This window comes from Pseudochaenichthys georgianus, chromosome 24, assembly GCF_902827115.2.
Source record: "Pseudochaenichthys georgianus chromosome 24, fPseGeo1.2, whole genome shotgun sequence".
Lineage (NCBI taxonomy): Eukaryota > Metazoa > Chordata > Actinopteri > Perciformes > Channichthyidae > Pseudochaenichthys > Pseudochaenichthys georgianus.
This window is the reverse complement of record NC_047526.1, coordinates 34,489,143-34,513,110: the sequence shown is the minus strand read 5'-3', so window position 1 is coordinate 34,513,110 and position 23,968 is coordinate 34,489,143. Positions and strand designations below refer to the sequence as shown.

At 43.2% G+C, this 23,968-nt stretch overlaps 2 protein-coding genes and 1 non-coding gene across 3 annotated transcripts in view; 2 read left to right on the top strand and 1 right to left on the bottom strand.

Annotated features, from left to right (window-relative positions):
• Positions 1–10,357, bottom strand: part of cad (carbamoyl-phosphate synthetase 2, aspartate transcarbamylase, and dihydroorotase) — a 56,869-nt gene extending 46,512 nt beyond the window's left edge. The window contains exons 1-9 of the mRNA XM_034076014.1: positions 9,992–10,357; positions 7,671–7,810; positions 7,105–7,234; positions 6,798–6,940; positions 5,652–5,793; positions 5,034–5,205; positions 3,051–3,236; positions 629–738; positions 90–232 (exon numbers count right to left, since the gene is read on the bottom strand). Coding sequence (XP_033931905.1) covers positions 90–232; positions 629–738; positions 3,051–3,236; positions 5,034–5,205; positions 5,652–5,793; positions 6,798–6,940; positions 7,105–7,234; positions 7,671–7,810; positions 9,992–10,073 — 1,248 coding nt within the window. The 5' untranslated portion in view covers positions 10,074–10,357. The remainder of the gene's footprint in view (positions 1–89; positions 233–628; positions 739–3,050; positions 3,237–5,033; positions 5,206–5,651; positions 5,794–6,797; positions 6,941–7,104; positions 7,235–7,670; positions 7,811–9,991) is intronic.
• A 7,815-nt stretch (positions 10,358–18,172) lies between these two features.
• On the top strand, positions 18,173–18,244 carry trnaa-ugc (transfer RNA alanine (anticodon UGC)). The gene has a single exon. It is a non-coding gene; the product is annotated as a tRNA-Ala (tRNA).
• A 409-nt stretch (positions 18,245–18,653) lies between these two features.
• ift172 (intraflagellar transport 172) overlaps positions 18,654–23,968 on the top strand; it is a 72,178-nt gene continuing 66,863 nt past the window's right edge. The window contains exons 1-8 of the mRNA XM_034076350.2: positions 18,654–18,824; positions 19,315–19,458; positions 20,226–20,338; positions 20,432–20,471; positions 20,714–20,779; positions 20,973–21,052; positions 21,226–21,313; positions 22,859–23,073. Coding sequence (XP_033932241.1) covers positions 18,786–18,824; positions 19,315–19,458; positions 20,226–20,338; positions 20,432–20,471; positions 20,714–20,779; positions 20,973–21,052; positions 21,226–21,313; positions 22,859–23,073 — 785 coding nt within the window. The 5' untranslated portion in view covers positions 18,654–18,785. The remainder of the gene's footprint in view (positions 18,825–19,314; positions 19,459–20,225; positions 20,339–20,431; positions 20,472–20,713; positions 20,780–20,972; positions 21,053–21,225; positions 21,314–22,858; positions 23,074–23,968) is intronic.

Below are 23,968 nucleotides of genomic sequence, written 5' to 3'. Positions count from 1 at the left end.
GACCAAAATGTGAACATGTATGTATAATGAAAATGAATCTGAAATAAAAAACTAAGTTAATAATAATATTAAAGGTCTTCCTGACAGACCTGGGACCCGGAGTAGTCGAACTCCCCGGCCTGTCCGATGGAGAGTCCTCCGGAGCCGAGGATCAGAACCTTCCTGGGGCGGATAACCTCCTCCGGCTTCGGGGAGTCCGGGTAGGTGAGGTGCTCCAGGACACGCTGCTTCACTGAGAAAACAAAAGGAATCCATGCTCCTATTAAAAAAAGAAAGATATTTCCGTGCTAGTAATGTCTCCAACTAATTGCGATTATTTTGACCGATGGTGCAACTTCGACTTTGTTTGTGATATTTGAGGATATTGTCTTATTTGATTTTTTTAATTATTTAAATTATCAAGGTCAGATTTTTTCTAACATATTAAAGTTCAACCCAAACCATTTTAAGACTTTCTTTTTAAAGGAAGGCAGACAGAAACACTCAAACTAAGAATATAGGCATAAGAAATTAGAAAAAACTAAAGTGTGTTGATGATGCTATCAAATCCAAAATGGCCCTGAGAAATGAAGTGTTTTTAAGAAGGGAGAAGTGAAGCAAAGTGCTTTCAAAATGAAGTAGTTGTTACCAGATGTGGTGGTGCTCCCCTCCTTGTGGTCCCTCACGGTGTCGAGGAACACATCGAACAGACCCACCAGATCCGAGGGGCCGGCCATGTGCTCCGGGTGGAACTGAACACTGGAGAAATGAACCAAAAGGGTATTTAATCACAGAGTGTGTTCCCCTACAAGGCATCTATATGCATACGTGCATCGTTACGGAACATGGAGCATTTACAGTTCACCATCCGGTCTCCCACTTAAAACGATGAGAGGCCTGTAATGTTCATCCTAGGTACACTTCAACTATGAGAGACAAAATGAGAAAAAAAAAATCCACGGATTTTCCTTTACACGGATCAGTCGTCCGCCCCTTTGCAGAAAGCCCCAAAGCACGATGTCTCCACCCCCATGTTTCACAGCAGGTGTTCTTTGGATGCAACTCAGCATTCTTTCTCCTCCAAACACGTCTAGTTGAGTTTTTACCAAAAAGTTCTATTTTGGTTTCATCTGACCATATGACATTCTCCCAATCCTCTTCTGGATCATCTAAATGCTCTCTAGCAGACTTCAGACGGGCCTGGACATGTACTGGCTTAAGCAGGGGACACGTCTGGCACTGCAGGGTTTGAGTCCCTGGCGGCGTAGTGTGTTACTGATGGTAGCCTTTGTTACTTTGGTCCCAGCTCTCTGCAGGTCATGGACTCGGTCCCCCCGTGTGGGTCTGGGATCTTTGCTCACCGTTCTTGTGATCACGTTGACCCCACGGGGTGAGGTCTTGCGTGGAGCCCCAGATCGAGGGAGATTATCAGTGGGCTTGTATGTCTTCCATTTTCTAATAATTGCTCCCACAGTTGATTTCTTCACACCGAGCTGCTTACCTATTGCAGATGCAGTCTTCCCAGCCTGGTGCAGGTCTACCATTTTGTTTCTGGTGTCCTTTGACAGCTCTTTGGTCTTGGCCATAGTGGAGTTTGGAGTGTGACTGTTTGAGGTTGTGGACAGGTGTCTTTTATACTGATAACGAGTTCAAACAGGTGCCATTAATACAGTTAACAAGTGGAGGACAGAGGAGGCTCTTAAAGAAGAAGTTACAGGTCTGTGAGAGCCAGACATCTTGTTTGTTTGGAGGTGACCAAATACTTATTTTACAGAGGAATTTACCAATTAATTCATTACAAATCCTACAATGTGATTCCCTGGATTCCTTCCCCCCATGCTGTCTCTCATAGTTGAAGTGTACCTAGGATGACAATTACAGGCCTCTCTCATCTTTTTAAGTGGGAGAACTTGCACAATTGGTGGCTGACGAAATACTTGTTTGCCCCACTGTATTTATTGCTGTTCGGTTAATGGTCTTGTCCGTTTGTGGACATGATGTTTCTCCATTTGCTAGCAGATGTGTTTTAAAGAATCCTATATATCAGGCGTGTCAAACTCAATTTCACCGTGGGCCACATTAGCATTATGCTTGCACTCAAAGGGCCGGTTGTAACTATATAAAAATACATATATAAATACACAATATATATGAAATAATGTATTATATTATATGATTGCCTCTGAATTGGATTATTATGGGATAGGGTAATAACTTCATAATTAACTACGTCTGAAAGCAGAATTCTAGGGCAAATAATTGCAAGTCTCTTCAGTGGCATGTCATAAAATGAGATGCATTGTGGGACATGTAGTTTATGGGCAACGTGCTTCTGTAAGATAACATGGACCAGTAGTTTGACAGCGACAGGGTGAGATTGAAAAACAGCACAGATTCACACAGATTAATTAAATTAAGGATAAATCAAAGATAAAAAAAAGAATGATAAATAACTATAAAATAAGAAATTAATTAAAAGGAACATATATTGATATACTGTAAAGTAGCATGTAACCGTATTATATTCTTTGCAAGCTCTTGCGGGCCACATAAAATGAAGTCGCGGGCCGGATTTGGCCCCCGGGCCTTGAGTTTGACACCCCTGCTATATATAGTATGTTGTCACAGCCCCTCCTCTTCAATTCTTGGTGTGAACATGTGGATATAAGACCCTCTGCAGACCTTCTGACTGCAGACTGCTTGACATACAAGATTTACCTTAACTCCCTAAAAGTCTTACTACAAGAATCTTCATTTCAGCACAACGGAAAGGTTTCTTCACCGTTTTATATTATTTGCTGGTTTGTCTGAGTAAATCAAATCAAGATTTATTATAGCCCCAAATCACAAGAAATGCCTCAAACAAAACAATACAAACGTCAGAGCTTAAAAATGATAAAAACATTGTACATCAATATAAGTATTGCCATGGAAACTAGGTGATGGAAATGAGTTGACAAGGAAGAGAGAGTGCGAAGAGATGGGTTTCGAGTTTGCTTTTAAAGCAGTCGACAGGTGCTCGGAATGAAAACTTGATTCACGAGACACTTCCCCCGGGGTCCCAGCGTTACCTGAAGAGGGGCTTGGTGTTGTGCACGATGCCCTCGTTGGTGTGGTCGTTGGCGTTGGTGAACAGGACGTCCCAGTCTGCGGGCAGAGACTCGGGGTCCACCGCGAAGCCGTGGTTCTGACTGGTGATGTAGCAGCGCCCCGTTCCCTTGTGGATGCACGGCTGGTTGTGGCCGCGGTTACCGTATCTAAGAGATGACAGAGAATTCATTACATAAGTGGGATAATACTCTTGTTTTGAAGATTAACAGGAAAAGTTCAGATAGTTTTATTACAAGTATGTTTTCTGTTTGGTGTCGTGGATGGAAAGGTCTTAATGCCGACTAGTGTACATTATTTCTGGTAGTAGTTGTGTTCGTCGTATCATTCTGGGTTTTAATGGATATACATTAATGCCAAATGTAGGGCTGTCCCGAATACCATTTTTCGGGCTCCGGATATTCGGTAGTAATCAGCAGCGAATATTCGAATCACTTCAACACGTGTATTTCGGTTTATTCACGGCATTCATTTTGTTATTCTACAGTATTGTTGTTTTATAGTTATCAACCCAATTCGTGTTCTGTGAAATGGAAAAGTATATCGCATCGTGTTTGTTACTTTCGTTGCAGCTGTATATGTCTTAAGTGTAATTTGGCTTGGCTTCCTATTTGTGGACATGCTTTTATTTTGAAGGGGAGTTAGCGCAGTTGACAGGAAGTTGTTGTTGCTATGGAAACAAAGTGCCGGAGATTAACGGAGAAAAGTCATATCTACATATAAAGACGGAGAAAGTAAACGATAACGTTTATGGTTAAGTGTTAGCACCCCCCGAAGAGGCACAAGCTCTTACGTTGATATTGGAGATTTCAATAAATTCAATTTGAAAAGAAAACGGGGGGAAAAACGAAAAAACAAACAAAACGAATATCCGAATAACGAAATTGAAACTTGAATAGTACTCCAACAAACGAATATTCGGGTACAGCCCTAGCCAAATGTGACTGATTATATTTCAAAATATCAGCCGTACAAATGACTACCAAACGCCTATATCTGTCAAACCATACATTACTTTATTTGAAACGAAAGAATTGTATTATCTTACAAGCATTTTGGGAGTTCCGTTACTTATAAAAGTATAAATCTTACAAACTACAAGTAGAAAATGCATCTGAATAATGTTATCTTTGTGGAAATGCAACATTTTTCCAATTGATTTCTGAGCACTAAAGTCAAACAACGCGCATCTTAAACATGCAACTTCCTGAGGGATTCAAGTCCTTCAAATCCTTTTAATTTCAAAGATAGAATTGTACATAGTGTTGACATGCTAAATAATGTTTAGGGCTCAACTCGATTGTGTAACTGAAAAAACATTTAGATTGGGTTTCAAACTGAGAGCTCCAGGTAAAGAGACTGGAGTCCAATAATGAAATACCTGCAGCTTTTTAGAAGCAGCCCTGCCAATGATTGTATTATCTGCATTTCCCTGCAATCAAACAATTCCCGTGTTTCTCGAGATACCAACAACATTCCTACGGTCAGTGGGAACGGTTTCTGTCCGCCGTGACCTTCATACGGAGCCTGATAAAGCTCTGGATTCTCACAGAAGTAACTCTGCAGCGAGGAGCGGCTTGTCTTGCATAGCATAGTTTGTTTAGCCTTTCTCATAACAACACCGCACCGCTCCGCCAGACTGCTGAGAACAGCACAAATCTGCCGTTCACACAGAAAAAGTGCGGGAATGATGTTCAGGAGAGAGAGAAAAGGGATTTAGAAGAGGTTCCCTGGTTCAGGTCACCAAGGCCACATTTCTGTCTTTGTCCAGTTCTGAAAATCCTCTACAAGCTTTGCAAGAGACTGACTGAAGCTGACTGAAGACTGAAGTATGCTTAAAATGAAATCAGATTGGACACTTTGCTCATTAGACAAAAAAGACATGTCAAAATAAAATACCTCTGTGTGAAATTAGTTTTAAAAAGTGCGCCGTTTGAGGTACTAACTTCATCTTGAAGGTCTTGGATCCGATGACTAGAGAGAGCAGCTGGTGTCCGAGGCAAATACCGAAAACGGGCTTTGGATGATCCACGCAGACCACCTTCCTCATGTTGTCGATGGTGGCCTTACACAGCAGGGGGTCCCCGGGGCCGTTACTGACGAACAAGCCGTCGTAATCTAGAAACGACAACAAAACAGAAACAATGATGCCTCCTTTATCACGAAGAGAGTTTGGACTACAACTGCGCCACCCTGCCAATATACAGTATGTGAAAAGTAACCGCCTTTTATTCGCTTTTCTGGTTATTTCTCGCACCTAACTTTTAAGTTGGTAATATTTAAAGCTGCATAAACAATTATTTCTTTAATAACTTGTTAAGAAATGTATATGAGAGTTTAGAGGCAAGGGTTTAATGACTCGAGTAGAATGATTAAATCACAAATGGAAGTTTCCTTAAAACAAACAAAAGCATAGCTGTCCCATATTGTGGTTATATGTTCTGCAAATATAAACCATAATTATGCAGATATCTTTCAAACCATTGGTCGTTGATTATAAAGCAACCCTCCATATCCGACACCTTGGTACAATTCAAGTCCATTATTATCGGTGTGTGACGGACCTTTGCTGTCCAGCGGGTGGTCCCAGGGCACGACGGTGACGCAGGCCCCCCTCTCAGCCAGGCAGCGGATCTGGTTGTATTTGATGCCGCAGTCCACCACTGTGATCCTCAAACTACCGCTGGGGTTGAAAACTCTGGGCTCCTGGAGGCAATCAGAGGGAGACGTGATCAACAGAAACACGTCTTGGTGTAAAAAAAGTGTACACGTATTAAGATAACTACTTTATACTATAGGGGCATGTTTGTGCTGCAGCAGCATAAAAAGACATGGCATCGTACAATAACAATTAAAAGACTAGAAATAAACAAGAAAGTAGATCATAGACATAGGCGCTTTCACACCGAGTACTTCGTTCATCAGGACGCTAGTGTTCTGATGAACTAGAGAGTAGATCGCGTTCACACCGGAAAAAGTCCCTGGGGGAGGATTAGGCAAATGAAGCCGCTGACGTCACTTCTTCTTCTTCTGCTTTGGGTTTACTGGCAGGCCGCAAACCACTTCACGGCGTATACTGCCGCCCGGAGTCCCCGGCCGGAAGTCCCCGGAGTTGGGGAAGGCTCCAGTAGAAGCTGCTGGGACTCCCAGCAGCTTCTACTGAAGCCTTCCGAGTAAATCGCCAGAACGCCGACACCTCCTCATCTCCACCGCTCCCATGTTTTATTTTGTGTTGCCATAAGTTAGTCTCTCTGCGTTGGTGCGCTGAGCTAATGCTAATAATGCTAATGCTAATAATGCTAATGCGAGCAAATAAAATGGCGGCTTCACAAAACTTTTTGGGAGTTTTACGGGCCGTGGTTTGCAATCAGAAACCTTTTTATCCCACGAAGGTACCTGCTCTCTAGCAGGGACTGCAAAGGGGGTGGAAAGGTTCTCATGAACTAAGTTCTAGTTCTGGATTTCTTTGGTGTGAACGCACATTTTCGGAACTATACTGTGTGTATATAACTATACTGGAAAAGTACTCTTTCTTGGTGAAGAACAATAACAAGATATAAAGCAAGTTATTATATATACACAAGTATGTGAGCGATGGGATATGAAGACAACAAAAAACCACCAGATTTCGAATTTGGTCGCAGGGCTCTTCCTCATATCAGGGTTTTAAAACGTTTTTAAGCATCTGGGGGGGGGGGGGGGGGGGTTACCTTCATGGAGACCTCCTGAACCAGGTTCCTCTTGTCTGGATTGTCAAAGGGAATACTGTCCTCAGGGGTCCCGTCCACAACCAGCTTCCCCAACATGGTGCCCTTCTCTCGGATCTTTTTGGTCAGGCGGCGGGTGTCAATGCCTGGAGAACATGGAAACAACGGATCATTCAAACGTTGTACTTGTGGTTCTCTGATTACTTCTTGTTATGAATGAGGTTTGAAAGTTATCCTCAACATCTGTCCCAATTTGAATCAATTCAAAGTGTTTCATTATGTGACCGGTTTCAGAGTTACACTTCCTGACCTTGTATTCCAGGAATGCCGTGCTCCTTCAGCCACTGGTCCAGAGACTTGACTGAACTCCAGTGACTGGGGCTGTCCGACAGCTCCCCGATGATCAGAGCTGCAGCGTGGATCTTTGACGACTCGAACCACTGATTAGGACAACACCAATACAAGACAACACATCAGTATGTGGCGTTCAATAAATACTATCATAGGTGAATCCAGGTTCTTCCTTCTCGTGTATGCATGCATGTAGGAGCCATTAAAATCAGAAAGTTATAATTCGCTTCATAGATTAGATATAGATTTAATTTTTGATTGGTTTCGGTCTTTGTTTGTATTATAATTATTGTTGATTATTTTGTTATCAATTATGGGTTGGATTAGTTGGGTCACATGGGTACATGCGAGACTGAGGAAGAGAGGTTTTTTGATTAAAGTAAGATATAGTTTTACATATTTCTGGATCATTCATTTTTGACTGACAAACGCAACCAGGTCTGACTTCAGCCTCTCAGCGACTTATCGCTTCCCGCTACACGTTACTTAGTTATATCGTAAGAAAGCCCAAATATATCTGCCCACCTTGCTCAGTCCGAACTCTCCCTCTTCGTCCTTCGGTACGCCATAGTTTCCCACCAGAGGGTAGGTGAGGGTCAGCAGCTGGCGGTGGTAGGAGGGGTCAGTGAGAGCCTCGGGATAGCCCACCATGCCCGTCTGAAACACTGGAAACACAGGATGTAGAGGTCACCGCCTGACACCCATTCTCATACATTTCCTTCACATAAGTTAAGCCGTATGTTCCTACCAGTATGCTGGAAATTCTAAAATCAAATATAACAGTCTCTGAATGGCATTTACTCAAGTACAATTATGAGGCACTTGTACTTCACTTGAGTATTTTCATGTTATGCTACTTTTTCTACATTTTGGAGGCATTTTTGTAACTTTTTACTTTATTTACCCGTTACGGTCAGGCATGGATTTAACATAGTATATTTTGATGCCACTACTTTTGTACTTTTAGTATATTTTGATGCCACTACTTTTTGTACTTTTAGTATATTTTGATGCCACTACTTTTTGTACTTTTAGTATATTTTGATGCCACTACTTTTGTACTTTTAGTATATTTTGATGCCACTACTTTTGTACTTTTAGTATATTTTGATGCCACTACTTTTTGTACTTTTAGTATATTTTGATGCCACTACTTTTTGTACTATTAGTATATTTTGATGCCACTACTTTTTGTACTTTTAGTATATTTTGATGCCACTACTTTTTGTACTTTTAGTATATTTTGATGCCACTACTTTTTGTACTTTTAGTATATTTTGATGCCACTACTTTTTGTACTATTAGTATATTTTGATGCCACTACTTTTTGTACTTTTAGTATATTTTGATGCCACTACTTTTTGTACTTTTAGTATATTTTGATGCCACTACTTTTTGTATTTTTAGTATATTTTGATGCCACTACTTTTTGTACTTTTAGTATATTTTGATGCCACTACTTTTGTACTTTTACTCGACTGACATTTGAATGCAGGACTTGCACTTGTAACCGAGTATTTTGACAATGTAGTATTGCTACTTTTCCACCTCTGGTTTTAAGGGACTCTACCAAACTACCAGAAGAGTTACATTCCATTCTGATGTGTAGAGATTCTCCCGCCAAACAGCCATTTAAAATTCCCTAAATGTAATGCTGCCTTGCTCATGAACACAAGCCCAATAGAGCAAAGTGCATGCTATTACAGAATCAACATTGCCTCATCTTTCATTTGGCATGCTTTCTCCACGTTGAGATTATTGTATTGCAACATAGGACAACCATTCCTTCATACCTCAGATTTGTCTGTGAAAAAGATAACAAAGGTGGCAGAATAACTAGTACAAGTGTAAGCATGGTTAAACTAATTTAAATAGCTTTATACCTGTATTTGATATTTACAAGAATATGGGAAATGACCATGTTAGCTTACTCAACATTTAATTGACAGCTCAGGAGAGTGGAAAGTTACTTTGAGTCATGGGTAGAGATGGAAGTACTCAGATCTTGTACTTGAGTAAAAGTAGAAGTACTCAGATCTTGTTCTTGAGTAAAAGTACTCAGATATTGTACTTGAGTAAAAGTACTCAGATATTGTACTTGAGTAAAAGTAGAAGTACTCAGATATTGTACTTGAGTAAAAGTAGAAGTACTCAGATCTTGTTCTTGAGTAAAAGTAGAAGTACCAGAGTGTAGGAATACTCTGTTACAGTAAAAGTCCTGCATTCAAAATGTTACTCAAGTAAAAGTAGAAAAGTATTCTCATCAAAATATAGTGAAAGACAGTACAAGTAGTCGTTGTGCAGATTGGTCCATTTCAGAATAATATATATGATATGTTTTATAATGATTGATCATGAAAGTGTTCTCAGAGCTGGTGAAGGTGCAGCTAGTCTGAAGTACTTTGTAGACTGCAGGGTAGCTGGTGGATTTACTCCAGGTGGAACTAAAGTCTGATTCAACACTTGATTATATTTCACATCATTCATCCAGATCTGTAGAGTAAATAAAGGTAATAAATACATGCAGTGGAGTAATAGTACACTTTGGACCTCTTAATTGTAGAGAAGTAGCAGAACATTGAAATACCCAAGTAAAGTCCCTCAAAAGTGTACTTAACCACAGTACTTGAGTAAATGTACTTCGTTACTCTCTACATCACTGGTAAATGGGGAGAGGGGCATTTGGCGCAACTTTGATCAAAGACAGTCGTGGCCCATTGAGTTATTAAATGTCCAAAAGTAAACAAACCCACATGACCTAAAGTTAGCTACTACGTACGTGCATTTTTGAAGGAGCTAGCTTTAGGTAGCACTATATGAAGTTATACATACAAAAATTGACCTACCAACTTCTCCATTCACTGACACATTTGCACCAAAAAGAAGGCCTTTGAAGGTGGTCCCGTCCTCTAAAATCAATGTTGCCATTTTTGCTTTCTCAGATGCTAAATACTGTAAACCGGAAAATGTGATAGATGAATGGCTGAGTCTCCACGTGAAACACACGCCGCGCGCAGGAGGGGGAAGATAAACCTTCTTTTTTTTTTAAACTACCAACAAGCACCGGATTTGAACGCCGAGAATTAATCTGTCAGTCCACTCAATGAACCCGGATTGAATGAGGCAACTAAAATAAAAATAAAACACGTAATAAAATAATTTGAGGGATAATCGGACGGGAGCAAGAAAGAAAAGTGTTCCACACGCGCCGCCAGCAGTGTGGAAGTCTGCATGGGGCCTGGGCCGGTGAGATTGAGGTGATGACGCGGTGGGTTTCCGGTGAAGACTTTCAAAACAAAGCTAGATAGATATTTAGGTAGACAGACTTCCTTCAGGAGACTACACATTTTAATATGACACAACACGCAATTGTACTTGCCACAGCCACTTTTGTATGTCTTTTGTTCTGTGTTCAAACTGTTCAATTTATGTGCATCACATTTTCGGGAAATATAAGGTACCTCGCTCCCTCCTAGCACACGTGTTGAGTTTAAACATGTTGGGCTTTATTTTGAAAGTATAACAGCTTGTTTCCGGTGCAATGGATCTTTAACACATATTGGCGCCACTGTGACGTCATCACGCTGACGCTGGGCGTACCTGCTTGAACCATGGTCCATGGATGTGGATGTATGGCTTGCACTCATGGATGTATACAATTATCTAACGTAACATGTATATTAGAACACTAATATACTGAGGCAATGTTTGGGGTGGTGATTTGTAAATAGATTGGAGGCAGATTATAAAACGGGTTGATGACGTCCAGAAATGTTTGTTAACACTCACATTCAATCTCACATGGCAAAAATGTTTAGGTCAATTTACTTCCACAGCAACAATGTTTGAGTGAGGAACATTGTGTACCTTAAATTATGTGTTAGGACTCGGAGAGGGGCTTAAAATGTCTGCAGATGTCTGATCATTATGTCCAATACACTCTGAAACCTTAGGATTTTTACCAAGCTTCAAGAGAGGTGGGATATGTTTCAAGTTTCAAGGCTGTTATTGTTGTCATGTTTGCATAGCCACAGTGTAGATAAGACAACGAACATCTTAGGTCACAGTTTCCTCCAACAGTGCAACACAATAAAACAGATTAAATAGTATGAGTAAATAAAATAAGTATATACTTTATATTGTGGTGACACGTTATAGGACATAATTCACCGTGTGTGTTGCAACCCGGACCCGTTAGTGAGGGTACCAGGGTTTGTGGTCATTCAGGCTAGCATGACATGCAGTAGCAGTAAGTGTACTCACCTTGTCTTGATCAATGTATAATAAAGTGTGGAGTTCCATACTGAACACACTGCCTCCGACTCAGGCCCGGCTCCAGGATGAAATGACTGAGGGGGCTGTTAAAAAATCCGAGGGGGCGATTTTTTTTTCACAACAACGAAAAATACTGACAATGTAATGAATTGACACACCAAGCTTTTTTCCTTCTCACTGCTCTACAATCTCTTTGCTTCTTTATTTTTATTCCGGATTTACCCCTCTCGTTCTGTTATTTTCCTCTGATCTTTAATAATAGATAGTAGATAGTTGATAGATAGATGGCTGCACTTTGGTTAACAGCAGTGGTGTAGTGGGGATTTTTTTACTGGGTGGACGGGGAAGGGGTGGGGGGGTGGTGGGTGGACGGGAGACACTATGGACGCGCTACTGGTTAACAGACTAACATTGATTTCCTCAATTTATAAATTGACAGGCTCTGTAATTATACCATAACCTTTTCTCATATATCCCTTAACTCAGGGGTGCCCAACCAGTCGATCCTATGACATAATATTCCTGTTCCAGAATAATGCACTTGAACGCATCAAAGCTTTGTGATTGGCCGGAGTGACCCCATGTGTCGGGGCGTGGCTGGTGGGCATTGGGCACTATTTCGCTGACGTTGTCCGTGTCAACAGGAGAGACAGTCCGCACACATACAAGACCGCAATTATGGCAGAAGCAAAAGAGCCCAAAATATATAATTTTCACTCCGAGTGGGAGGATGATTATTTGTATCTATTCCAATTCAAAGTCCATCTGTCTCATCTGCGATGCGAGCGGGGCTTTATCGAAGAAGGATAATTTAGGTGCGGCATTTCAAAACAGTGCACAAACGCTACGAGACGGAATTCCCTCCTAATTCTGCCCTACGCTCCAAAAGGGGAGGGGCCTGAGAGGACAGCTAAAGGGGAGGGGCCTGAAAGGACAGCTAAAGGGGAGGAGCCTGAAAGGACAGCTAAATGCACAGCAGTCCATTTTCACCAGGCCCAACAACAAGAGCAAGGCTGCTCCAGAGCATCTTATCGTGTCAGTCACGTTCTTGCGAAACACATGAAGTCTTTCAAAGATGGCGAAGTTGTGAAAGAAGCATTCCTGGAGGCTGCTGACGCGCTTTTGGGGACAGTAAACAACAACAATAACAGTAGCATTTCAACAGGTTTTTGATATAATAAAAACTCAAGTTAGATACCGTTATTAATCAGCTGTGAGTTTTAGTTTGTTTGAACTCATTCATTATAATTATTGTACAAAATGGTATAAGAATGCAAACTTAAATTGATTATAGTCTATTATCAATTCAGGTTAAGAAGCTAGTGTTGCTTGCATCCTATTTTAAAGGCATTTCTTTTTATAATCTACTAAAATGCAACAAAAAAGGGTTTGATTTTATTAATTTTGTCTCTTTTATTGCACGTTGGCAGCAGATTCCTGTGTAGCTTCAGATCTGAGTTGTCTTATTAATAAGCCTCATTTATACTTTTGAAGCAACACTATTTTTATATAATGGCAAAGAAAGGGTTCAGAGTCTTTTCTTGTTTCCTGTGTCATATGTGGCAGCACTGTTCAATGTTTCCTGAAAACATTACCCACTGTAGTGACGTGTGAATAAACTCCAACTCTGTATCAACAACTCTGTTGTGTAACTTCAGTTAAATACTTGTATGTGTGTAGATTAGAAAGAGGTGATATAAAGGATCTGCAGTATTTTATGAGGTATTAATCGTACAAAGGTCAGTTTTATACAAGTAGAAGTGTGTATTTACCTGGTAGTAGGCTGTCAGTAATGGCTACGTCTCTATTTGGACTGGTAGATCTCGGCAGACTGGCAACTTTAAAAGTAGCTCTCGGTTCAAAAAAGGTTGGGCACCCCTGCCTTAACTCGTCTTCCTATACAGATTTACTTACCTCTAGTCAGGATTAAAGAAACATTAATCTGGTTGATTTTTTATTTTCAGGATTGGGCCTAAAACCTGGCATTTCATAAGAAAGTGACTCATATATAAACCAAATGTAATGTTGGATAAAATACTACACCAAATGGACAGACACAGAATACAAATAAAGTCCCCTGGTTTGTCTCTAGAGTCTAACTGCCATGAGAAAAATCAAATCAATGTTCCAAAATCCGTCACTAGATGTCGCTCAATACGGTTGATATAATACATAACATTATTATTCTAGTAAAAGGGCTCGCTTTGGCAAAAACCTGATCCATACAGGCAGCCCTAAATAATAGGGCTGCCTGTAGGCTAACCACCATGTGTGGTGCCATCTGTAGTTGTCTGTCTTATTTTTTGTTGATGTCATATTGTTTTCACCTGGGCCGGCCCTTGGCATAGGCAGTATAGGCGAATGCTAAGGGCGCATCAACCAATCGGGGTGCCCGCAAATTGGGGTGAAAAATTACATAATGTATTTTTTAGCTGCCCGGATTATAACAGACAAAGACTCATTCTGAAAACTGCACTGGAACAACATAACATCAAGGACATGGATTTCAAGTCAATATACGAAAGTAAATCAAGAAATGAAGTAAACAAGCTGATCTTCAAGTTCCTCAAAAACACTGGTCTGAGGACAATGATTTAATATAAACATTTAATAAATCAACAGTAGGTGGCGATATATGCTCCAAGTGGAAGCGATTCGCCATTAAAGAAAAAAGAAGAAGAAGAAGAAGAAGAAGAAGAAGAAGAAGAAGAAGAAGAAGAAGAAGAAGAAATATGCTAACGCTACAAACAGGCACAACACTGTTACTCTGTTTTTACTGACATATAACATTTGATTTCACCTTGCTCTATTTTTTTTAAAGCACGTTAAAAAATGGGAACATTTCCGGGAGTTTCAACCGGGTACCAGCCACCGAAAACGGGGACTCTGCCCGGAAAAAGGGGTAGTTTTTTACATGTTGCTTGACTGCCTGCCCACATATCTGATCTAAACGTAGTAACGTGTATTGGGGAAAATAATTATTTAAAGTTATTTAATAATTGTACTTTTTGATGGATGAATGATGCTCAAAGTGAGGGGGCAAAGAATACAACTGAGGGGGCAATGACCCCTTTTGTCCCCTCGTGGCGCCGGGCCCGCTCCGACTCCCATTCATCGGCTCTACACTGGTGACCCCGCCATTTTCGAGAACGTTTCCGAAGACTCAATGAACATGGCTGATCGCGATGTTTTTGTAAAGCTGCCGGAGTTTTGGGAGCATGCAGCTGTGGCGTGGTTTGCACACGTGGAGGCACACTTTGTCTGCCGACAAGTCCGTGACGGGGATTTGAAATATTTCCACGTGGTAGCAGCGATGGGAAGCTCCACGTCATCCAGGTTGGTGGGATTTAACGCGGACCCCCGTACCATTAAGGCCCTTCTCCTTAAGACATTTAGCTTATCTGCTAAGGAGAGGGCCCGCCAGATTCTTGACATTCAAGGCCTAGGGGACAGCAAGCCATCTCAGCTGATGGAGAAAATACTGAATCTGCTAGGGGGGGAAGACCCTCGCATTGGCTGAAGAGGCCGACCTTTTTTTTTTGGCTACCCAGCAGCCCGGTGCAGAGGCGCTAGCTGTGACACTCAGCGCCCCCTCAACAGTTAAGAAGGCTTGGGGGAGGCTGGACGCGACAGTAACAAGCCGGCGTGGGGACACAGGAGAGTGTTTTTACCATGCGCGGTTCGGGGCCAGCGTGAAGAAGTGTGTCGCTCCCTGCAGCTACAAGCCTCTTCGTCAGCGACAGAGTCTCGGGAAGCTTGTTTCTGTGTGACACGGGAGCTCAACGGAGTGTAGTTCCTGCTTCGAGGGAAGACGTCGCTCGTGGGGGACATGGACCGCGGTTGACGACGGCTAATGGCGGCCCCATTTGCACGTACGGCGTGAGGCCTATGTGTTTGTGTATTGGAGGACAGCGGTTCAACTGGGATTTTGTGACGGCGGACATTTCTTTTCCCCTCCTCGGGGCAGACTTTTTATGTGCTCATGGACTCCTGGTGGACGTTAAAAATAAACGCTTGGTTGATGCCTTGACGTTTTCCTCCCTTGTGTGTAGCCTTGGCAAGGCAGCGTACGACGGGCTGTCGGGCTCGCTGTCGGGAGCGGACATTTTTCTCAGGCTGTTGGCTGAATTTCCAGACCTGACGCTACCCACTTTCTCCGCTCTCACCACCAAGCATGAGGGCGGAGTTTTCAACCATGGAACGCCTCGGTATCATCCGCCGTTCTGACAGTCCTTGGGCCTCTCCTCTCCACGTCGTTCCCAAGCCGAACGGCGGTTGGCGCCCGTATGGGGATTTTCCGCCGACTCAACGACGCCACGACACCTGACCGCTACCCGCTGCCGCACAATCAAGACTTTTCAGCACATCTGGCCGGTCGGTACGTCGGTGTTTTCGAAAGTGGACCTGGTGCGTGCGTGCCTGGACGTCCCTAAGACAGCAGTGATAACGCTGTTTGGACTTTTCGAGTTCCTGCTGATGCCTTTTGGGCTCAAGAACGCCGCCCAAACGTTCCAGCGCCTGATGGATTCGGTGCTGCGGGATCTGCCGTTCGTGTTCGTCTACCTGGACGACATACTCGTCGCCAGCGCTTCGGTGGAAGAGCACCTGTCACACCTCCGAGCCCCTCCGAGCCACCTCCAGCCAACACGGGTTGATAATCAATCCTGCAAATTGCCAGTTCGGGGTGTTGGATATTGACTTCCTCGGACACCGCATCACCCAAGGCGGTGCAGCACCCCTGCCGGCGAAGGTGGAGGCTGTTGCGGCATTTCCTCGCCCGCTCACAGCCCGGTCGCTCCGTGAGTTTCTGGGGATGGTGACTTTCTACAACATCGCCCGGGCCGCTCACATTATGCGGCCGCTGTATGAGGCTTTGAAGGGTACGTCCCATCCAGGCGATCGACTGGACGGCGGAAGCTGAGTCTGCTTTTACGGAGGTCAAGACCGCGTTGGCTCAGTTGGCGCACCCATCATCCACGGCTCCCATCTCCATTACCACAGACGCATCGGACTACGCCGTTGGTGCGGTGCACGAGCAGTGGGTGGAGGGCGCTTGGCAGCCACTTGCCTTTTTCAGCCGCCAGCGGACGCCCAGAGAACGCAGGTACAGCGCCTTTGACCGAGAGCTCCTTGGACTTTGGTTGGCCGTGCGGCACTTCCGTTTTTGGCTGGAAGGCCGTGAATTTACGGCGTTTGTCGACCACAAGCCGCTCACGTTCGCCATGTCTAAAGTGGCGGAGCCTTGGTCGGCACGTCAGCAGCAGCAGCTTTCCTACATCTCAGAGTTCACCACAGACATTAAGCACGTGGCTGGCAAATCGAACCTGGTTGCAGATTGCCTCACCAGAGTTGTCATCGGAGCCGTCCAGTTGGGCCTGTACTATACTCGCATGGCGGCGGACCAGGTCACAGACCCCAGGCTCTGAAGGTGGAGGGCGCGGGGTTGCGCTTGGAGGACGTGGTGTTCAGCGACACGGCCGTTACTCTCCTCTCGCGCTCTGTGTTTGAAGCGGTGCACAGTCTGTCTCACCCCGGCGGTAAGCCTTCGGTGTGCTTGGTGGCCGCGAAGTTCGTCTGGCGGGGGCTGAAAAAGGACGTAAGGACTTGGGCTGGTGAGTGCGTGGCTGGTGAGTGCGTGGCTCGTCAGCGCGCTAAAGTGCACCGCCACACGAAGGCCCCTTAGAACGTTTCCTGGTGCCTGAGAGGAGGTTTGACCCCGTCAACATCGACCTGGTGGGTCCATTACCCTCCTCTCAGGGCTTTTCCTACCTCCTCACCATGGTGGACAGGACGACCCGTTGGCCGGAAGCGGTCCCTCTCGTGTCAACATCAGCCAGCACGATGCACACAGGGGTCCCCTACAGCCTCCTTACGATGGACCTTTCCGGGTTTTGGAGCACGGGGACAAACACTTTGTTGTCGACCTTGGTGGTAAGGTCGAGCACGTCTCGGTGGACCGGTTGAAGGCGGCCCACCTGGATTTGGACCAGCCGGTGGTGCTGGCACGACCTCCGCGACGGGGGCGCCCCCCAGCCTTGATCCCTGTCGCTGAATTGAGACCCGTTGTTCCGGTCTCGCCTCTTCCGGAGGCCGCCCATGCAGAGGTAGTTTTTCCGGCTCCCGTGCTCAGGAGTCGTGGGGTTCGGCCTGTCGTTCCTCCCCGCCACGCTGACTTTGTTTATGGGTGAATTCTGGGGGGGCTTGTGTGGTGACACGTTATAGGACATAATTCACCGTGTGTTTAGTGTGTGTTGCAACCCGGACCCGTTAGTGAGGGTTCCGGGGTTTGTGGTCATTCAGGCTAGCATGACATGCAGTAGCAGTAAGTGTACTCACCTTGTCTTGATCAATGTATAATAAAGTGTGGAGTTCCATACTAATAATAATAATAATAATAATTTCAATTTATATAGCGCCTTTCACGAAACCCAAGGACGCTTGAATACTGAACACACCGCCTCCGACTCCCATTCATCGGCTCAACAATATATACATTTGAAAGTGGAATACACCCATATGTATTTATTCCTGTATTTATTTCCACATTTTTCTATTCCTGTATTTATTCGTGTATTAATTCTGTATTTATGCATTTTAATTATTTGTTACTTATGTCATGTTCTGTCCTCCATATAAACGTGTTTCTGAAATTATTAAAGACATATACATCATAAAATTCATACAAACTGATAACAGTGGAATATAGTAATGGAAGGTATATAATGATAGCTTCCGGAAGCGCTGACATGGAAGGGGATGTAGCTCAGTGGTAGAGCGCATGCTTTGCATGTATGAGGCCCCGGGTTCAATCCCCGGCATCTCCAGGAAATCTTTTATTTTTTGTACCAATGAACATTTTCTTCACGTGGACGAGTGAAGACTAATCAACTGAATTACACATAGAAAACATTTAACTTTTTTTCGAAAAAATATCGCTATACCATTGTGACGGAGATCAAATCTTTGGAAACAAGAAGTCTATAAAAAGCCTTATAAATACCGGTTAATCAGATCTCGCTCACACGTAGATGTAAGTGTTGAATCTACGTACATATATTGTTGACTCGTTATTATACCTTGTAAACTATTTATTAAAACAATCACAAACTGTTCTTGAATAAAATACATGTGTCGAAAGAGAGAGGATCTGACATTTTCCACCGCTACAAACGCACCGTAGGCCCCGCCCTCCCGCACCAACGGTAACTAAGGAGATCTGAGTTCTGTTTACTAGAAAGATGTCTTCTATGCTAGCTGCTATCTCGAAGTTGGTCAACATAATGACCGTAAATGTAAAATAATTGGAACTCTTTACTTATTCCTCATAACGTTCTTCCCTGTACAAGGTCCCAAAGACTTCCGAAAATGCAACTGAGGCATCTTAAAACACTGTTAACACCCCAGGTAAGTCCAATGACTAGTTAGCTTTATGCTAGCTGGTGCTGGAGAGCAGCATCAGTTATGTATGCTTGTGTAACGTTAATGATCTTATAATAACACCACTTCATAGCTCTAACAAAACACTAATTTCCTATTATCAATTTGGCATGTACGTGGTTTTACTAACCAATATGTAGTATTATCTACAGATTTGTATTAGTTACCTTACTTTGCTTGCTAGCAACTGCGGTGCTTTACTGTATTTGGTTGGAAAACGTGCTGCTAATCAATGTAAAGTACATCCTTTTGACTTTGTCTTACAACTTATTTACTTGTATTGTGTTTATGTCTGCAGCACCGTACACCAAAGCAAACTCCTTGAATCGTACCTGGCAATAAACTCGATTCTGATTCTGATAACGGGTGTGTCCGGTTGTGATTAGCTACAACTAGCTAATGAAAGATGCTCTGTTAATGATCTCCTCTGACTTTGTTCATCTGCCTTTCTTCACAGGACAGTCCTGCCAAAGTGACATGCATGGCCTGGGCTCCCAATAACACCAAGTTCGCTGTGTGCACCGTGGACCGGGTGGTGCTGATCTATGATGAGCAGGGGGAGAGGAGGGACAAGTTCTCCACCAAACCGCTGGACTCCAAGGTGAGACAATGATGATGGAAACATAAAGGAACACTCATTATATCAGTTTAAACCCCTAGAAATGAAGCTACACACACAGAAAACCAAACGATACCAAACCCAACACGCAGCGCAACAAGAACAAACATGCAAAAGAAAAAAAAAAAAAACAAGGTTTTGCTGTCAGCACATTTTAAGATTCCTTTAAAATCCTGTTCCTGGTAACGCTAAGTGTATTGTAAATTATAAAATAAAAGGTGTTCCTCTAACAAGATTTATTTATTTTATTAATATCCAAGTCTATTCTCATTACTTTATCTGCACTTTAGTTCTGCTGTTGTAATAATAAAGGAATTCTGATTCTCAACCAAGAAAGCAATCCTAACCCACAAAATAATTCTCTTTACTCAGCAATATGATTCCTTTTTGTGTTGTGATTTAATATACAGGTGTTGTGACAATACTATTTTTTTTATATATTTATTTGACAGGGACAGTGCACATTAATTGACATTTCTGTTAGTTAGCCAACAGGCTATTTTTCGTCTGTAGTCCCTGGACAGATGTTAAAAGTCATCCTAAAAACAAAAATTCACATCAAATGACAATAAAATACAATCAGTAAAACAACATTCAACAGAGATACTTATATTATGATAAAAGCATATATAAAAACAAAAATACAAGCATATACAGAAAAACTAAACTAAAATACAAATTCACAAAGCAGACAGATACAGGTCAAGGCATATAAACCGAGCGTTGTAATATATGTATTTGTTCGTCAGTATGGGAAACAGAGCTACGTCGTCAACGACATGGCGTTCTCCCCTGACTCAACCAAAATCGCCATCGGCCAGTCTGACAACATCATCTTCGTGTACAGGATTGGAGAAGATTGGTAACGACCATTTGGCTGTTTTCAGATCTCATATTAAACTGGATTGTGTTATCTACATCGATGCATTCAAATCATTCTTACTTTCTCTCCTAGGGGCGACAAGAAAGCTATTTGCAACAAATTTGTTCAGACGGTAAGTTACATTTAGGATAAAAGTACAGTATGTGTTCTTGTCTTAATCGTATGTAAAAGCTATTATGCAACACGTAATGCTGCCATAGTTCTTGCTGTCGATTGAGTGTTTATTTGATATAATGTAATAGCTGTAATGTAGATGTTGAAGTAATTGATTGGGTTCCCTCCCAAGCTATTTTATCTAGTTGGAAGACTGAATTCCACCTTTGAAATGCAGCATGTGTCCTCTCCGTGTTGCAGAGCGCGGTGACTTGCTTGCTCTGGCCGGCAGATCAATCGATTGTTTACGGATTAGTGGATGGAAAGGTACGTATTAATCATGTATTAATATTTAAATGCTTTTATTACTGTTTATTTTATTAAACAGAAGTATCAGAAGCAGAGCAGACACCGCAGTAGTGGGTGTTGCTTAATATCAGCATTTTAAAGTGGGTGAAAAGATTAATGAAATAATTTATGTTAAAAGAATATGAATATATATGTTTTTGTCCTGCCACAGGTTCGCCTCGCCAACACTCAGACAAGCAAGTCATCGACCATCTACGGCACCGAGTCCTGCGTGGTCTCGCTAGCATCCAAGTGAATATAATATGAAGGCGCTATTATCTCTCGGAGAGTTATTAATCAGGGGGGAGTCTTTTCAAAATGCCAGAGGCCAAAGCCACAGTATATTCTTCTTCTGTGGTACACTCAGTCAATGACTGTGTGTGTGTGTGTGTGTGTGTGTGTGTGTGTGTGTGTGTGTGTTTCAGTGTTTCTGGTAAAGGCATCCTGTCGGGCCACGCTGACGGGACGGTCGTGCGTTACTTCTTTAATGACGAAGGCTCGGGGGACTCTCAGGTACCAACACACCAAGGTCTCTTCTACATCAACATGTGTCCCCTCTTCTTCATGTCTCTTCCACATCAACATGTGTCCCCTCTTCTTCATGTCTCTTCTACATCACCATGTGTCCCCTCTTCTTCATGTCTCTTCTCCATCAACATGTGTCCCCTCTTCTTCATGTCTCTTCTACATCAACATGTGTCCCCTCTTCTTCGTGTCTCTTCTACATCAACATGTGTCCCCTCTTCTCCATGTCTCTTCTTCATCAACATGTGTCCCCTCTTCTTCATGTCTCTTCTACATCAACATGTGTCCCCTCTTCTTCGTGTCTCTTCTACATCAACATGTGTCCCCTCTTCTTCATGTCTCTTCTTCATCAACATGTGTCCCCTCTTCTTCCTGTCTCTTCTACATCAACATGTGTCCCCTCTTCTTCATGTCTCCTCTACATCAACATGTGTCCCCTCTTCTTCATGTCTCCTCTACATCAACATGTGTCCCCTCTTCTTCATGTCTCTTCTACATCAACATGTGTCCCCTCTTCTTCATGTCTCTTCTTCATCAACATGTGTCCCCTCTTCTTCATGTCTCTTCTACATCAACATGTGTCCCCTCTTCTTCATGTCTCTTCTACATCAACATGTGTCCCCTCTTCTACATCAGCATGTGTCCCCTCTTCTTCATGTCTCTTCTACATCAACATGTGTCCCCTCTTCCTCATGTCTCTTCTACATCAGCATGTGTCCCCTCTTCCTCATGTCTCTTCTACATCAGCATGTGTCCCCTCTTCTTCATGTCTCTTCTACATCAACATGTGTCCCCTCTTCTTCATGTCTCTTCTACATCAACATGTGTCCCCTCTTCTTCACGTCTCTTCTACATCAACATGTGTCCCCTCTTCTTCACGTCTCTTCTACATCAACATGTGTCCCCTCTTCTCCATGTCTCTTCTACATCAACATGTGTCCCCTCTTCTCCATGTCTCTTCTACATCAACATGTGTCCCCTCTTCTTCATGTCTCTTCTACATCAACATGTGTCCCCTCTTCTTCATGTCTCCTCTACATCAACATGTGTCCCCTCTTCTCCATGTCTCTTCTACATCAACATGTGTCCCCTCTTCTTCATGTCTCTTCTACATCAACATGTGTCCCCTCTTCTTCATGTCTCCTCTACATCAACATGTGTCCCCTCTTCTCCATGTCTCTTCTACATCAACATGTGCAGATCAGATTTTGGCCACTTTATGATGTCATAACGATGTGTTGACACCTGAATGTCCTCTAGAGCTCCATTGAGTTCTTTGTAACCAGATGTCTCTCAGAGGGGCGTGGGGAGGGGCTCCTTGTTTTCATCTACAGTAACAGACAGAGAATCAGCACTTTGGAAACAGGGCTGAAACAGAGGGGATTATGGGTAATGCTGCAATGATCTGTCTGGTGTTTCAGCCAATCAGAGACAGGCTCTGTGTATATCTGAGTCCTGTGATATACTGATGAAAAACAGTACAATAGGGACCTTTAAATGTTCCTCTCAGACTAACTCCTCCATGTGATGCAGGGGAAGCTGCTGGTGCACCCGTGCCCCCCCTACGCCCTGGCCTGGGCAGCGAACAGCATCATGGTGGGCGGCTGTGATAAGAGGGTGGTGGCGTACGGCAGAGAGGGGCACGTCCTGCAGACCTTCGAGTACAGCCGCGACCGCACGGAGAAGGAGTTCACCGTGGCCGTCACCAGCCCCAGCGGACAGTCCGTGGTGTTCGGCAGCTTTGACCGGTCAGTCCAAGATCCCTTACAGACTGTCTCGCTCGCTCACAACGGCCACGTCAGGCTCCATGCGCGACACTCAGACCATCTGTAAGCGTTCAGATCGTTGTTTCTGTTGCTGTGACTGCAACTCCTCCTGGATCCATCGTGTTTATATATAAGTTAACATCAATTCAAATCAACTTTGCCATTTGTCTTTGTTGTTATTTCATTAACTTTGTAGCCTATAGATCAGTGTTTCTCTTGTTCATACCAAGGACTTAACCAATACAAAAACACTCGCAGACCATCGTTTTTCTAGAGCAGATTACAAATCGCCTGAAAATGGTACAAACAAGTGGCAACATGTGTGACGAAGGTGTTGCGCTGGGCTATATCATGCAATTGAAAATGAAACTTAAGCTCGCTCCATTGCGGAGATATTCCCGCGAGAGTGCGGAAAACTTAAATTCATTTATTTATTTCAAATGTGAAATGTTACTAATATACTCACGGACCACTAGGGGGCGCTCACGGACCACACTTTGAGAAGCACTGTCCGTCTGTCGCTCTCCCTGAGGTTTCCAAACACTTTTTCCTGTACACATGTAGGTGTCTGGGAGATGTTCCTTGTTCCTGCGAGGGTCTAAGGCGGGGGTGTCAAACTCAATGTCATTGCGGGACACATTAGAATTATGCTTGCACTCAAAGGGCCGTTGGTAACTTTAAGACCAGCGCCATAGATAGAACATATCGATAGAACTATAGATAGATCAGTCTATATGGTGCTGTTTAAGACAAGGTAAATATACACAGATAAATATATAATATATATCAAATAATGTATTATTTTACAATATTACCTCTGCATTGGAATATTATCAGATAGGGTAATAACTTCATAATTAACTACGTCTGAAAGCAG